Source organism: Scylla paramamosain, chromosome 9 (assembly GCF_035594125.1).
Source record: "Scylla paramamosain isolate STU-SP2022 chromosome 9, ASM3559412v1, whole genome shotgun sequence".
NCBI lineage: Eukaryota > Metazoa > Arthropoda > Malacostraca > Decapoda > Portunidae > Scylla > Scylla paramamosain.
The window spans coordinates 4,861,513-4,878,361 of record NC_087159.1 but is presented as its reverse complement, the minus strand read 5'-3'; the positions used below and the strand labels follow the sequence as shown (position 1 = coordinate 4,878,361).

General features: G+C 41.3%; 1 protein-coding gene across 40 annotated transcripts in view; it reads right to left on the bottom strand.

The window, feature by feature from the left end:
* Window positions 1-16,849, bottom strand: part of LOC135103450 (longitudinals lacking protein, isoforms A/B/D/L-like) — a 52,140-nt gene that overhangs the window by 23,457 nt on the left and 11,834 nt on the right. For 3 of the 40 annotated variants that reach the window (XM_064009711.1, XM_064009710.1, XM_064009713.1), the window contains one exon: window positions 6,885-7,807. The exons of 13 other annotated variants lie outside the window; for them this stretch is intronic. In XM_064009711.1, coding sequence (XP_063865781.1) covers window positions 7,289-7,807 — 519 coding nt within the window. In that variant the 3' untranslated portion in view covers window positions 6,885-7,288. 24 more of the 40 variants (XM_064009735.1, XM_064009736.1, XM_064009731.1 and 21 more) reach the window with 23 other exon arrangements.

The window sequence follows — 16,849 nt, the reverse complement described above, 5'->3', positions numbered from 1 at the left end:
TCTGTTGTGGCAGATCTAAATCTGATGTAGACCAATATTAAGTTCTTTCATGACTTCTCAGCTCACCATAGTGTACTTGATAGTAATACGACATGTAAGCTTGTTTCTTCTGGGTACTGCCAACATCATGATCGAGAGATGCCATGGATCTTCCCAAAAAATGGGTCAAACAGTGGAGTACATCTGTGACTATTTGTAACTGTACAACAGATAAATCATTGACAGGCTGGAGAGCAGCCCACAGTGAACCAGAACCAGAAGCTGCCATTTTTCTCCTATGACCCTACACACTTTTCTTCATTTTTATCATGTTCATATGATAAGTATTCCATAAGAGTGTATTCCTTTTAACAAATATTAAGCCACTCTTCTGTAATAACTTGGTGCACCTTCTCCTTCTGCTAGGGTGACAGAGCTTTTGCATAAGAAAGGTAATGCTTCATACAAGATCAATTTTGAATAATTTATTCATCACACACCTCACAAGTGAGGAAGTATAAATCCAGGCATTACTCAATAAACTGCATCCCACAAATAATATAATTGTAAAGCAAGATGTTACAGTTCTTTGTATTTGTATTTTCTTAGTTTTGAAAAATCACTCTCAAACAACTCTATCTGAGTAAAATCTACTTAAGTACTCATACCCATGTCAAAGACTGTTCCCATCTTACATGACCAATGAAAGGAGTATTATAATTATGCAACTCCACATTACTATGTGTGTGTATGGGGGAGGGCAAAACATGAGTATGTTTATGTTTACCTTGCTGCATTTACCCAATGTAGTATGCATGATCAAAAAGTGAATGGCTTCTTATTTTCATGTATACTTTTCTCTTTAACTGAATAAACACCACAATCTATTTGGAGTGACAGCATAATAATGAATGGAAAGTCATTATCTGGAAGCTGTGCTAACAGTGCACCAAATCTGAGCAAAATCAACATAAAGATCTGGGATTTGCTTTGCTCTCTTTACTGATTTATTTTATTTATCTTTTTTTTTTATTCTTAGTTTTGGCATCAAAATGAGAGGAATAGGATGGGAAAAAGAACTGCATACATCAGATACTCAGTAAAAGAATATGATGATAAAATGAGAAAACAGTGGTAACATAGAGAAAAGCTCAGTACACTTCATTCATGGCCCTGTAAAATGTGTATAATTTAATTGATTAATTGTAAGATATGCAATTACGAAAACAAATGAAAAGTTAGTGATACATAAATGAAGTGGCTGCTATTTTTCATTATATCACTACGTTTGTAAACAGACAAATGCTTGGTTGCACAATCATAGTTGCAAGAGAAATGCAATGTGAGAATTGACCATGTTATTGGTCCATAAATGGGTTTCATAATGCCTTTCCAGCAACTTTCCTTCATTTATTATAAATTCCCATATCCCAAATAACAGTTCCACATTTCAAAAGGAACTTTTAAGAGGAATCTTGCTTTTTATTTTTATTTTTTTTCCCTCCATCTAGATTGACAATCTACATGATGAATGCTATCCTTGCAGTCATCACCATTAAATATCTCAAAGCTGAATTTTCTTTTTTTCTAATTTTTTGTTCAGTCTCAAATTAGACACATTGATCATACCAGTGTTGTTACAAGTCAGGTAACCTTACCTTCAGTTTGCTAGTTTGGTCATGATATATGTTGATGTAAGCACACACAACCACCTCAGCTTTGACTTAGTGAAAATGGGGCACCCCCTACCTCAGGAGTGGTAAATCCTGCAAGACTGGAGAACAAACACATGTCTCAACAACAACACAGTAATGGCAAGGTAGACACCCCCAATAAACACTCAACCCAACACTTCCAATAATGGTAGGGTGCACCACCAACCCCAGCACTCCCAGTAATGGCAAGATACATCCACCCACCTCAATAATAATTAAATAACTCATATAGTAAGAGGGCCCCAAGCATCCATCTCAAAGTGGTATACATACCATACAAATAAATGTACAGTTTAATATTCAGTAAAGTTAGTGATTCATGCCATTATATATATGGTGATTCACTACAGCATATTTATATGCTTAAGTCAGTCTATTAACTCTTATCCATGGTTAATTTTCTCTTTCCAAAAAGCAACTACATTCATGCCTATCAATATTTATCTGATGGCTAGTATAAGCTTTCAGTAAAGAATAACTAGCTTATCTGACATGAGTTCATTTACTTTAAAACATCATGAAGAATAATAGTATAACAAATTCCAAATTATTTCCACACTTAAAACATGACCAGAGGTATGCAGCAGTATTAGTAAGGCAGTACTCCATAAGAGAGGGTAGTCACCACACAGAGGTGGCTCTCACACAGATCACAACAGCATTGAGGAATAGCTATCAACAGAAGTTAGTGGGCTATGGTTGTGCTGCTCCACTAAGGTTATTCCCTCCACAGTCAGCCTGACTCTCCCTCGGCAAGTTTTCTTGGTGCATCGCCACCAACTGCTTCGGCCCCCTGTCTCCACCCTGCATATCCTGTGCTTGTACCCTTCGAAGTAGAGCAGGTCTTTCCCTCTTTGAGACTTGACAAAGGCTCCATTCTGCTGGAGGAAAACAGAGTATCAAGCTTGGTTTTCAAACAGCTTTTCAAATTTCCAGTTTAATGAGATAGTGAGCATTACATTTTGTTAAAACAATAATGTGAGAAGCTTCACAAGATTCACTTAAGTTGTAGAGGTCAAGTGAGTGCTGCTCCCACAAAGAAAAACTTGCTCATCCCACTGTGATTGCATACTTTGATGTGTTTCTGCTTTTTCTCTCTCAGCAATCAATTCATGTATTTCAAAAACATAACTACCCATTAAAATGTAATGCAATGCATAACACTTCTTCATTTGGGGTAAGAAGGCAACCACAGGGTTAAGATCGAAATGTTCTTGTTCATTTCAGAAAACACAAAGGAAGACCAAACCTCACAACCTTCTAAAGATCATGGCACAAGTTGTATACTATATTATGCCCATTATCTGCACACCATGTACATTCAGAGGGATGAGGATGCATTGTGAAGGTTCTGGCTGCCAGTGCCACTGCCTACTGGGGACAAAAGAGACTGGCTTGATAGAATAGCACCACCACAGTGTACAGTGCGCAGGTGTCTTGTGAGATTACTCGATACATTAGCACGGTAGGGACACTGAGGACACTGATATGGCTTCTCCCCTGTGTGAGTGACCATATGTCGCGTTAAAAGAAACTTTTTATTAAGCCCATGGAACTCCCGTCCACACTGAGGGCATGGCAGGGGAGAGGCCAAGTCCCCTGACCCTGAATAGGTGCCTGCCTGGCCAGAAGGGTTAGGACGAGATGCACTGTGGGTCTTGTGCAGAGCAGACGCTGAAGGGGAGCACCTCACCAGGGGACTGCACCACGACAGCCTCTGAAATACACAAAGGCATCGTCACACCCCTGGTCAGGCTCCTCCTTCACTATCCTACTGCTCTTTTTTCCTTCACCCTAAGCCATGTTTGAAGGATCTCTTGATGGTCTTATCTCTTGGAAACAGTTCACAGTATTCCTTGCCCTTAGGCTTGTTTGTGATTTTCATCTGGTTGCTTTCAAAAATTTCTGTTCCATGTTGTTCTCTATCATCTACACCACAAAAGGTGTACTGATTTACAATTCATTTTCATGTTTTCTGATGTCAACTTTACTTGCCACCTTATGATAATTTAACAGCATAGCTCAGTTACCATAAGTCATGGTCTGTTCCTGACAACTAAAGTAATTACTGCAGATAAAAGGCTGTTCCTTAGAATCACATCAATATAAACCATATAATGTATGTAACATAGACTTTTACTTTCTTCTGAAACATGACTAGAGTTACAGGTGCTTCAGTGAATGTATAGAATTTTCAAGTGAAAATGCATCAATCACTCCTTCCTCACCTCAAGCTTTTTGCCATTAACTGACAATGTCATCAAACTACAACTTACTAGTCATCACACTATCCTCTGCAGTGTCACCTTCTTGTCTGAATTTCCCCTTGCAACATAGTGAATGTGATGACTATAATTGTGAATCTAACCATTCAGTGTGTGCGTGTGTGCACACGTATGTGTTTTTTGGGCACTTTATCTCAGCTATCCCATTAGTGGGAATGTTAGCCTGATATATAGGTACAAGCTTTTAAATTAATTTTGACTGAGACAAACATTTCATAGAAACCCAAGATACTGTAAAGATATATCAATCTAGTATTTCTTATCCAGGGTGAAGATGTGTTTTTCAATAAGTTATAATTATATGTAAAGTGTTTTGAGTTATAACAAAAATAACAACAATATCACAGTAGCTAATACAGTAGTAAGCATCAGTGTGTCGTGCCTCACATAATACCATTCTCCTGCTAGTCAGATCTAAAGTAGTTGCTATGAAGAATCTGCTTTCTTCATATATATATATATATATATATATATATATATATATATATATATATATATATATATATATATATATATATATATATAAAACTTCATGTTTATCCTATTTCTCTCCCTAAAATTTACTCATTACGTAAGCCAGTACTCTAGCCCTCTCACTCTCCTAACCACTCAGGCATTTTAACACTCTCTCCTTTTATAAATCTTCCTGTCAGACCTATGTACATCATGTTATCTTCAAGAACGTTTATGCCTATCTCACCTATTACAAATTTTCTTTGAGTGAGTTTAGCCATCTCAAACCACAGCAATTTACTTCATTGTTTCAGCAATATGTAATAAGAAATCTATAATGCCAACAATCATGAATCATCTTAGTTTTGCCAATAACAAAGCTTTTTTCTTAAATTTCCAAGGGTACTCTAGATGATAATAAGAACATCATTTTTTATCATGTACTTTAATTGTACCAAATTTCTACATAAAAAATTATTAAAAGACATAGTTTATTGGATGCAGTATCACAAAGTGAGTACAGGAGGGCAACACTAGTCCAACGGTCAACAGTACAAAACAATGTGTAAAATCCAGTGATTGCTAGTAGTGAAATCTGTCTGCAGTACAAAATGATCACCAATACACAAGTCCACCAAAACTGTCTAGCACTGAAGCTAAGGAATGTCAAGTATAAAATAACAGCAATTAGGAATGCTTACAATCTTATATACATTAATACTTAGGGTCATCAATCACATTAAGCACTTAATACAAAATCAATTCTGTACAAAACTGCAGTCCTCACATCCATGACCAGCCAGCATAAATTGTTATTTTTGAGACTTAGAGCTCCACAGAAAACCTTAGGATCTACTTGTGGCATCGGTTTCAGGTTCTGAATAGTGACTGGACTGAGCTGTTGGGGTTGAGGAGAGCTGCGCAAGGTACATGTTTACCACAGCCTTCACACCTTCATCACATGCTTCTTTGGAATAGTCACATCCTGCCGCCCCCGCCCTAAAGCGGTGATACACACACGAGCCTTTCTTTAAGTGCCGAATCATGTGTTCCTTGCGAGAGGCACGGTACGAACAACAGGGGCAAGAGAAAGGCTTTACTCCGGTGTGGGTCTTCACATGACGTACCAAGTTATTTCGACTGTTCTTCCCCTTGAACTCTTTGCCGCATAGGACACAGCGATCAACTCCATCCTCCGATTCCTGCAATGGAGAAGCCACAACCTAGATAAGCTCGCTTCCTTAATCAGATTCACGCTACGGGGAGCCCTACAACACCTCAAGCCTGGCTCCATCACTACTGCCTTACTGGCTAAACTACAGATGCATTCCTCTCTCTCTGGAAGCATACTACGAGTGGCAAGCAGACCAGGATCTCTTAAGTATAGCAACTAATATAGTCATACTTCATACAGGTGTATAAAATGGCCACTAAAGAGCAAGGCAGGAGGATCACACCTTTAGAGAGAGACATGATCATGTGGCTGCAGCGTGAGCATGCTGGGGGCTGCTGGGCACTTCTGATGGTTCAAGCCTGTGTAGGTTCCTTATGTGACGACTCAGGTGCTCTTTCTGATTGGCTCTGTATACACACAATGGGCAAGGAAATGGCTTTTCGCCAGTATGGATGGTCATGTGTCGTTCCAAGCGGTATTTGCGCTTTGTGCCCTCGAAGATCTTGCCACACACAGGGCAGGAGGAAGCAGAGGAGCCCCCAGCGTAGACACCACTGCCTCCTGCAACTTCTTCGGACGTCATCTCATCATCCTCGTCAGCTAGCACAGCCTCCACCTCGAGTAGCGCCGCCTGCAACACACCAGGCCAGGGTCAACGCATGTCTCAAGAGCAGCACATAACTCCAGCCAGGTGGCAGGGGCAGGGGACAGGGTTGACGTACTCTGATCCCTCCCTAGTCACAAAATTTTGGACAAAGCCAGTATCGAATCAACAGCATTTATAGTATTAAAGATAGCAGCTTCAAGGTTTTATATTTCCCATTAGTGATAACCTTCATTACCTTCTCAATATTTGCAACTTTCGTCAAACATGCTTCCACAACACAGAAATACATTCATAATGACACTTTCTTGTGGTGGCTCACTGTCACGCAAGAAAGAGCTACTTCTTCACTTTTTTTGGGGGATGAACAACATTCTTCTGGCTGCTCCTGATGGGGACTTCCCTGTTGGTGCACTGAGTCACCAATAACCTCTACACTGACAGGTCCTGCTGTTTGCCAGTGAACATTTTTCATGTGTCTATTGAGGTTGTTCTGCTGAGTGGAGCGGTAAGGGCAATGTGGGCACTTGAAAGGCTTCAGGCCCCAGTGCACAAGCATGTGTCTGTCAAGGCGATACTTGCGCTTGGTGCCGTGGAAGACCTTGGCACACATGGGACAGGCCAGCATTCTCGTCGCCACACCCTCCGCACCTTCCTGCAAGACAAACAACCTCACTCAGTCCATCTCAGACTCACAAGCAAACACACACGGTCATTCCACCAACCTCTCAACACTTTACAGGCCATTCCACCAGATACTGGACTTCACAACTGTCTAGTTTCTTTATAATAAACACACACACCTCAGGTCTCTTCCTTGCAGATTCTGGTAATCAACTTGACAGGAGACTTTACTTCAAGCAATTTCCAAAACAGTTCGGTTTCAGTTTTAGTAGAGATAGTCATCCATTTCCAAAAAATAACAATCTTCCACTCAGTGGATACAGATAAATGACATCAGACACATGCCACATGGAACTTGTAAACCTATGAATGCACAAGATTAGGTTAGGTACTGCATTTTAGCCTCATAAAATTGATGTTCACAGTTCTTTATTCCAGCAATTCATCAGTTCTCTCAGAGACCAGCTTCTGACTGAGACTGTGCAATAGGTTCATTTTCAGTTTTAAGACGCAGGTGAAGACCAAAGGGAGGCTCATCTTCCCTGGCTCCTTGGCATGACTCACTGCTACCACTGTGTTGCTGTTCACCTCCTGAAGAAAGTGACAAACTCTGAACACTTGTGTCAAATCTCTGAGAGGGATGTGACTGTGGGGTGGCATTGGCTAGGTGTGGACGGTGCTGAGAAAGACTGAGGCCAGCATCAGCATGGTGGGACAGTCCAGAGAAGGAGTTCAAACCCACTTCTTCCAAGCTCAGTTTGTGGACAGTCCGAACATGCCTCTTAAGATTTCCCTGCTGAGATGCTCTATAGGTACACAATGTGCACTGGAAGGGCCTCTCCCCAGTGTGAGTTAGCATGTGGTTGTCCATGTTCTGGCGACGGTTTCGGCCTTGGGCAGTCTTGCCACACACTGGGCACACCAACACGCCTCCTGGTCCCCCAGTGCAGCCTTCCCCAGCAACAACCAACTCCTGTAAAATATGAGCGCAGGCTCAGCCAGGATTCTCAAAGCTGTCCATGAGCCCCTCAGCCTCAGCCCATATGACAAAATGAACACTCACTTGATAATTCTTACATCCTCCCAACACACCACCACCACAATCTCCTCTCCTTAACCAGAAGAACCAGTTAAAAGTCCCATACAAGAAAACTTGCTTCCCCTCTTCATGTCTACACGACAATATAATTACTGAAATTTGGTCTTATGGGTGTCAGATATTTCACTCCATACACCAATCTTTAAATGCAGGTTATTTTTCCTTAAGCATTTTTAAAGTTCATCACTCAACAAGAAAATATGGACACATTTAATGTCCACCATTTTCTTAATTTTCAGAGGCATGATGCAAGGAAGTTGAAACCACACTGCTTCCATATTGTGAAAAGCAACTTCAAATTTAAAGTATTCTCTAAGAGAATAGTAGACATGTTTTATGCTGCCCTTTCCTGAATCCACTTCCCTTCACTACACATATCTGCCCGTTGAAAGATTATGTCTCACACAAGTTCACAACTGGACTTTTGAAATAAGTTAACTGTGCTCTTCTTCCTGCTTGGCAAGACAGAAAGACCATATGATAATTAGTTTTAATACTTTCACATGATTTCAATTGAGTTGGGACACCATTCACCACTGCATTACTTACTCGTGAAAATTTCATGTAAAACTTTTCCATATTTTTCATATTTTTAAAAACATTCATGAGTCATTGGCACTTGAATGTTGCCACACTATCACTTGCCTACAGCAGATAATTTAAATGAAACCTCTGCCATCATCAATCTTTTCTCAAACTTCTAATCAAATTGCCATGATTTAAAAAACATCCTCTCTTTCACAATGGAACAGAAGCAAAAAGTTGTTTTCCTATATGACTTCTGACATATAGATGTTGAGAGAGAGAGAGAGAGAGAGAGAGAGAGAGAGAGAGAGAGAGAGAGAGAGAGAGAGAGAGAGAGAGAGAGAGAGAGAGAGAGAGAGAGAGAGAGAGAGAGAGAGAGAGAGAGAGAGAGAGAGAGAGAGAGAGAATGTTCCCACCATTCTTTCTTTACTTCACTATGATCTCATCAAAAGCAGGCATGAAAACTAAGTTATACATTTTCACCTAAGGGGGAGGAAAAGAAAAAAGAATAAAAAAATGCTCCTCTGTTACTAGGAAAACAAATTATGAAATTTCTTAAAAACTGTGGGGATGTCACATCAAGTGAGTTTCATACATTAGTCCACTCCCAACAATGAAAGGAAGTACTACTTCTGTAAATAAATACTGTTAATAAAGGAAAAATAGTACACCTTGGCATTCCATCATCAAAATTGGCCTCTTTTTTTCTTTTTTTCAATACTAAGTGCATATTAATACACTTCATCACTTCATGTGTGTTTTATTACCTGAAAACATCTTTCTATTCCTCACAAAGCAAGTCAATTGTTTCAGTAGCTGAGGAGATTTTGTGTTCCTCACACAGTCAAAGAATTCAACACAGAATTATAGCAAGGATTTCTTTTTAACAGCCAAACAAGGAGGATGTTTGCATTTTCCTCAACAGTTTGTTTCCTTTGCTACTGGATCATCTCCCAATTATTTAATCAGATGATCAGATATTGATAAGAACTGCTGAAGCTGGTGCTTCTAACATCACTCACTTTGAATAAAGTGGCATTTCTAAATATGCACACAATATAAAGCCATTCTTCATGCCTTAAAAAATGCACAGATGGTACAAAACTACGGGCAAATACTTAATGTGGCAAAACAGCACAAATTCCCAGAAAACCACCAAAGCTCAGAACATAGCTTGGAACTTAATAATTTATTCATCATCCTCATGATGTTATACCAAAGCTCAGAACATAGCTTGGAAATTAATAATTTATTCATCATCCTCATGATGTTATGACAGGTCACGACTTGTCATGCTCTCACAACCAAAGTTACTCTATCAGTCCAAACCAATTATCCATCACCATTTCTAACACAAACATTAAGGCACCAATGAAGCAAAATCTCTTACACCTAAAAATTCTGGCTCACTGAGATTAGACAGCCTTCTGAACTGTTGAAGAGACCATCTTGTTCTAACTGCCAATGGTTTGAAAAAGTGAAGAAGCTCAAGAGCTCGAGACAGTTCAATGAGCATCACTTCTCAGTGTTATCAATACTACCAGTTGAGCAAGTCATTAAGCAGATCACTTCACTAGCCTTTCCAGCAGTCAGATAAGTCACCCAGCAAGATTTATAAGCATATGCAAGTTTACAACAATAATAAGTACTGCAGCAAGTTAATCTGTCAAAGGGCATTTCCTAAAAACATTTGAGGCAAATTAGTAATTTTTTCTTATTAATTGTATAACAAATGACTAGCCAGAGATCGTAGTGAGAATCACAGTCTCTAAACAAGTTAACTCTGAATGCAGGATGCATACAGAAGACCAAGAAATTAAGTCAAAAGTGGAGAGCACTGACAGGGGTAATGAAGCTCAATTATGTGAATATTTATAAATTAAATGGTAGCATAACAGTTGGAGTAAGAGCTTGCTTTAGCAAGAGTTTGCTTTAAAGTTCAAAGAAAGTTTCCCAAAGAAGTTCTGGGGTTCATCCCCCTACCTGCAAACTATAACAAGAACCTCCCAATACACATTAAAGGCACTGTTCACTCGATATTAAATTTTAATGCCTTGTGATAGAAACAGAGAACGTGAGACTTACTATAAGTTTCAATCACAGAATCTGAATGGCAACTGGAATCATATTAAGGATAGTACTGCTCTGAGCAAAATTTCACCCTAACACTACCCTTACCACTAGTTAGAACAAGAACTATAATACAATTCACTCAACCACTATTCCTCCCATCAGTCAGATCAATTACAGGCCTCAGGGCACAGCAGCACATTACCATTCTACTACACCTCTCACCAGTCACAGCACTTCACCCTACAACTGTCCCTCTAATCAGTCAGATATCACCACACACAGCAACACTCCATACCATCATGGCCCTTCCCACTGTTCAGACCTGTGGTAAGGAAGCCTTCCCTCCATTATTTCTTTATTACATATAACACAACTGCCTCACTCAGCAGCTAACAACACAATTTCAACATTACAGCATGTATGGGCAGCTGAAAATAATGCAACTCCATGATATACATTGACAAGACAGGCCCTCCACACCTATAACTATCATATACCTTCTCATAACTCTTATCTACACAACTGGAGTGGCAGATTAAAGGGACAGAATGCTTATAAAGCTCAAATAATTCACCTGCTACATATACCTGCCTATGTCAACTTAAAGAATAGTAATTGAATCACTGCCTATATAAACCCATGGTTCTTTGTAGGAACAAATCCTGAGATTCCCATTTTCCCACTCCATCCCTATCACAGACCTTTTCCAATAGAAAACATATCCCAACCAAAACCTAGTCCCATTAGTTTAGCCAAACCATTTTATAACTCCACAGAGTTCAGCCATAACTCACACCATATAGACCTCATTGTCTTAATTCACTGTCCTTCCTGGATGCTTTTGCTTGTGACTCCAATCCTTCTTCATCCAGTCTCTACACCTTTCCTATCTTTCCTTTCTTACTCAGATCCTCTATACTGTTCTATTGACCATTCTCTATTTTTTCACTATTCTATAGAGCCATACCACTTCAGCAGTCCTTTATATTCTCTCAACAAAACCAGGTTATACAATAAAACACTGTCAATTATACCATAAAAAATTTATTGACTCATCTTACCAACTTCACTAATACTAAATTGGCATTTATATCACTTACTGGCCACAAAAACACAAACATTTTTGCCTTTCTCTGCCTCTTTAAGTTTTGCCTGTTGGTGGACTTTGTTCAACATTTTTCTGAAATGCATTTCCTTAATATGCAATCTACACCAATACATTTTATCAATGTAATTTTTAACTTCCATAAACAATCTTTTCTTCTTAAAGGGAAGAAAAATCACAGCTCAAGTTTTTAACATACATCTTTCAGGCAGTGGTAGACAAAACTGATAGCAACAGAAAGCAATCTCCATCACACCAAACATTATGTGGCAAAAGTTGGCTGCCTTCCTACACATACTAGGAACTCAATTCTTGAACAAGTCAACATAAGAACACTCAAGTATGACTGATTCATGTTTTACCCCTGCAGTGAGAATAATAAAGTTTGTTCTTGTTAGGAGATGTAATGAACCTTGTGTAAGGCAGCAACATGCCCCTTGAGAGCATCCTTGCGATTGGTGCGGTGAGGACAGTACGGACACTGGAAAGGCTTCTCCCCTGTGTGAACCAACAAGTGTCGCTCAAGCTTCTGCTTCCATGTGATACCCGAGAATGTGTGGCCACACACACTACAAGCTCGTGACACACTACCACTGTTATTCTCTCCCCCAGTCAGGCTGCTGCCTCCTCCCAGCTTGTGACGCCACCTGTCCACTGCCTGGGGAGTGAACGAAGGGTCTTGACGGGCTAGGCCGACCTGTAACAGACCAAACCACTCAGTCTCCCCGTCACTAAAGAACTGCCTAAGGTTCATCCCCTTTTGATACTCATGGAAAAAATTGAGAAAAACATGTATATATACAAAGAACTGGTCCTAGTCTGGTAGGTGTCTGCCATGCTTGCGCATGGTGTGTAGCTTCAAAGAGTCCCTCCTGGCACATCTGTGCTGACAGTAAGGACAGCAGAATGGCTTCTCTCCCGAGTGAGTCATGAGGTGTCGCATCAATTTTTGCTTCCAGGAGGGACTTGGCCGGAACTGTTTACCGCATATCCGACACTTCTGCTCCGTGTCCAGGCAGGCAAGCAGCATTCCCGCCTCCCAGTTGCCCCCAGGCTCCTGCAACACAAACACCCACTCAGTGTTCAACCCGCTCCCTGCCTCCCCACACACAACTCTGCTCAATGGCTGAGATACTATGTCCCCAAAGAGTGAATGAGACTAGTGTAACTGCTGCAGTCATCACTGTGGTAAGCAACTTCCTCAAGCACTCAAGCCACTTTGATCACAGGCCAACATTATGTCTGAGGCAGAGAGTGGAGGCTTATCAGGGTGCATGATCCTGCTGTGTCTCTTGATAGAGTCCTTGCGGCCACTACGATGTAGACAGTATGGGCAACGGTAAGGCTTTTCTCCCGTGTGGGTCAAGAGGTGACGCTCTAGTTTCTGGCGCCAAGATGAGGCAATACGAGGGAAGTGCTTGCCACACAGGGGGCAGGTGCCAGACTCTAGGACAGCTCCCACATGCTGGTGCGTGCCTCCTCCGCCTGCCTGCAAGGTAATACAGGGCACACTTAACCTTCCACTTTCAGTTCCCAAGTTCACTTCTCCAAGCCAGCATGTTAACAGAATTCCAAACAAAGTGCGCAAGCACTGGCGCACAAGCACGCACATACACACATACACAGAGGGATTTTCACGACAGGTATAAAAATACGTAATCTTCAGCGAGTTTCAGCTTGTGAAGGCATTAATCCTGAAGGCATCTCGCTTTTGTGCTTCCTTTTGATGTGTACTTCCAGATTTTGCTTAAGGTTGGCTCTGTGAGGGCAGTGGGGACACTGAAAGGGCTTCTCCCCTGTATGTGTGATCATGTGCCGCTTTAACAGGAACTTGCGGTTGAAGCCGTAGAAACTCTTGCCACATGTAAAGCACTCAACACCAACAGACGGAGAGGTAGGGGCTGGCATATGGGGGCGGTGAGCCACCAGCGTGGACTGCCAGGCTGCCACCTGCCCCTGAAACAACAACACCGCACGTAAGCCTCCTTATTCCTGAGGGAGGAGGGAAGGCTCTTCCACTTGTATAATAGAACTTTTTTTTTTTTATGATAACATAGAGAGAGTGAGGAAAAAAAAGGAATAACCCCACAACCTTCTAGGAAGAGATGAGGCCTGGGACCAGGAATCATTTAACTGTAGTAATTTGAACCATCAAGGCCCAAGCTTGGCTGTGAAGGAGAGGAGGTGAGAGTAGAGGCAGCCTGAGAGTTCATGTTCTTTTCCACAGACATTAGCAACTGGGCGTGAAGGACGTGCATATGCTTCTTCAGGTTTCCCTTCAGTGATGCTCGGTAGGGACAGAAAGGACAAGGGAAAGGCTTCTCTCCCGTGTGGGAGAGGAGGTGTCGCTGCAGGTCTTGACGACGGTTACGGCTGCAGAATGCCTTGCCACACACAGGACAGGTGAGCCCGTGTCCCTCTAGCCCCTCACACCCGCCTGGGCCCACCACGCCCACCCTCACACCCTGCAATACATACAACAACCCCTTAGAGCTTTAAAGTCAAGCTTCATTTGCTAAATAATGAGTGGTTACAAAGTATCAATGATTGCATAATTCACTTTTAATCTTGAAAATTATAAAATGCATCAAAGATGCAATGCACACCTACAATCCAGTTAGTTTTAATAAACTCAAACCATAGCAACAAACATTTGCTGCAGCCCATTTCATCGGTCATCACTCCGGCCCCTGAAGGATAGGGCAGCAGAAGATACAGAGGCAGGGGCATGGGATCCAGAGGGTTGAGAGAGAGATAAGGCTGATGCAAGAGTGGAATGTAGGATAGGAGCAGCACGGTGAACAGTGGCTATGTGCATGTTTAAATTGCATTTTTGGTTGGTTCGGTAATGACAGTTAGGGCAGGCATGAGGCTTCTCGCCAGTGTGGATGAGTGTGTGTCGGCGTAGCAGCTGACGCTGGTTCTTGCCGCTGAACACCTTGCCACAGACCTGACAGGCAAGGCCACTTGTCCTGCCAGGGGACACCCGACCTACCTGCAACACAAGCATCTGCTTCAGACATAGGTCCTCTACTTCATCTCCTCTTCTCTTTGCAACAGAAAACTTCCAATGTTTTACATTTAGAGTTCAGATATCTTGTGCAAGACTTATTTGCCACTCATATTTCAGGATATACTATAAATTTGGGATATGTAGCTCCATTACTGGATGAAATACTTAAATAAACTTGCACTTTCCTTACAAAAACTATTGTGTTCATGAAAATGCCTGATCAATCTAGTCATCAAATGGGAAATCATTACAAATTTCAGATTTTCTTAGTTTCTTTTATATCTTTTGCTCATTTTCACTACAATCAATAATATTCAACCATCCCTCAAACCACTGACAGTCATTTGTTTGGCTTGTAGTTTAAATATACAAATACTGAATTTTGTTTGACCCACTGACATTTCATAAAAATCACAAGATGTTTAGTTATATTTATCTTGCAACTTTTGTTACAAAGTTCTATGACAAAAGGACAATTTCCATTACTAAATATATTTTAATACTGAACTATGAAGAGCATATTTCTGAATAAACTTAGTATCCTTTAAAATCCAGTTATACTTTCAAGCACTATAAGCTCCCACTATGAATAGTGAACACAGTAAGAAACAAAACTAAGATTGAGCAGTTTGCTCCCTTACCATTACACTGCCCTCTACTTCCGTTGTATGGATTTCATCAATAGCCCTCATTTTTTCCCACTTTATTTTGTCCTCTTTTTTTCCCCCCCCCATTAGGTAACAGGTAGTATGGTTACAATAAAAGCTTGGATTCTGTAAAACATATTATTATGTACACAATTACATACAGGTTTGTACAACTGGTATCCACTCAACAAAGAGCAAGTCCATGCTCGTCCACTTAATCCTTATGTAGCAAAAATAACCAAGCACACAATCTAAAATTTATAACTAAAATATCCATAACTATGAATAAATCACGACATGGATACCTTGTATCAGTGACCTTTCCCCATGCTGCTCCAGTGAACAGCAGTTATGTGCACCTTCAGGTTGCTCTTACGATTGGATTTGTGAGGACAGTAGGGACATTGAAATGGCTTTTCCCCAGTGTGAATGGTCAGGTGCTGCTTCAAGTTGCGTTTTCGGTAATCTCCGTGGAAAGCCTTCCCACATAACGAGCACTGAAGGAAGGCCTCTCCATGGACTTCAGTCTCACAGCCCTGCAAAGCACAACATGCCAGCTTAGTTGTCTTGGATAACTTGTGGACATCAACAAGCTGCTGTGAAGACAAACTAAAGCTTCAGTTCTGATTCAGGAAGGCCCCCATGGGCCTTCAAGTTTCAGGTAGTGTAGTGATCTTCAAAATTACAGGGTTGGCTTATCCAGCCAATCACAGAGTCGTCACTCCCTTGTACAGCTATGTCATTCCACTTGTCTCTACCATGACGGGTGATTACATGGCCTTTTAGGTTAACTTTCTGTGTGGCTCGGTGAGGGCAGAAGGGACAGGCATAGGGTTTCTCTCCTGTGTGGGTACGCATGTGACGTGCCAAGTTGAACTGACGATTCTTGCCTCCAAATCCTCTACCACATATGGAGCAAAGTTTAGAAGGTGATGGCGGCCGTTGTGATGGTTGTGAGTGGGTAGAGGGTTGGTGGTGGCCCAGGTCTGAGGTCCCTCTGAAGGTTGAAGACTTTCCCTGCAAAACACAACACCCTCACTCAGACAACCCCTTGGTCCTCATACCACCACAAAGCTATTTGACGAAGGGTCTTCACAGCTTAAGCCAAGAGCACTTGTCGACTCATTGTAAAAACAAACATAAATGAAAACTAGAAACCAAAAATTAATTATTTCCCTTTCTTTTTCGCTTTGTATAATAAGGGACAGCCCTGATGTGGCTAGCCTTCATGCTGGGTTGCTACGTGCTTCTTTAGCTGGTTGTTTTGGTTTGCCCTGTACGGGCAGAGAGGGCAGGCGTAAGGCCTTTCTCCAGTGTGGATGCGCATGTGTCGTCTCAAGTTTGACTTGTCTCCAAACATTTTGCCACACACTGGACAAGGTTTTGAAGATGATTTTGGCACAGTCTGTGTAGCAGGATGGTGCCAATCCCTGCCTGAGGACACTCTCATGATGGAACTCCTTCCCTGCAAAACAATTTACCCTCACTAAAACCACTACTCATAAAGAGCAACCACAAGACAATTGAACAATTTACCATGCCCCCCTCCCAAT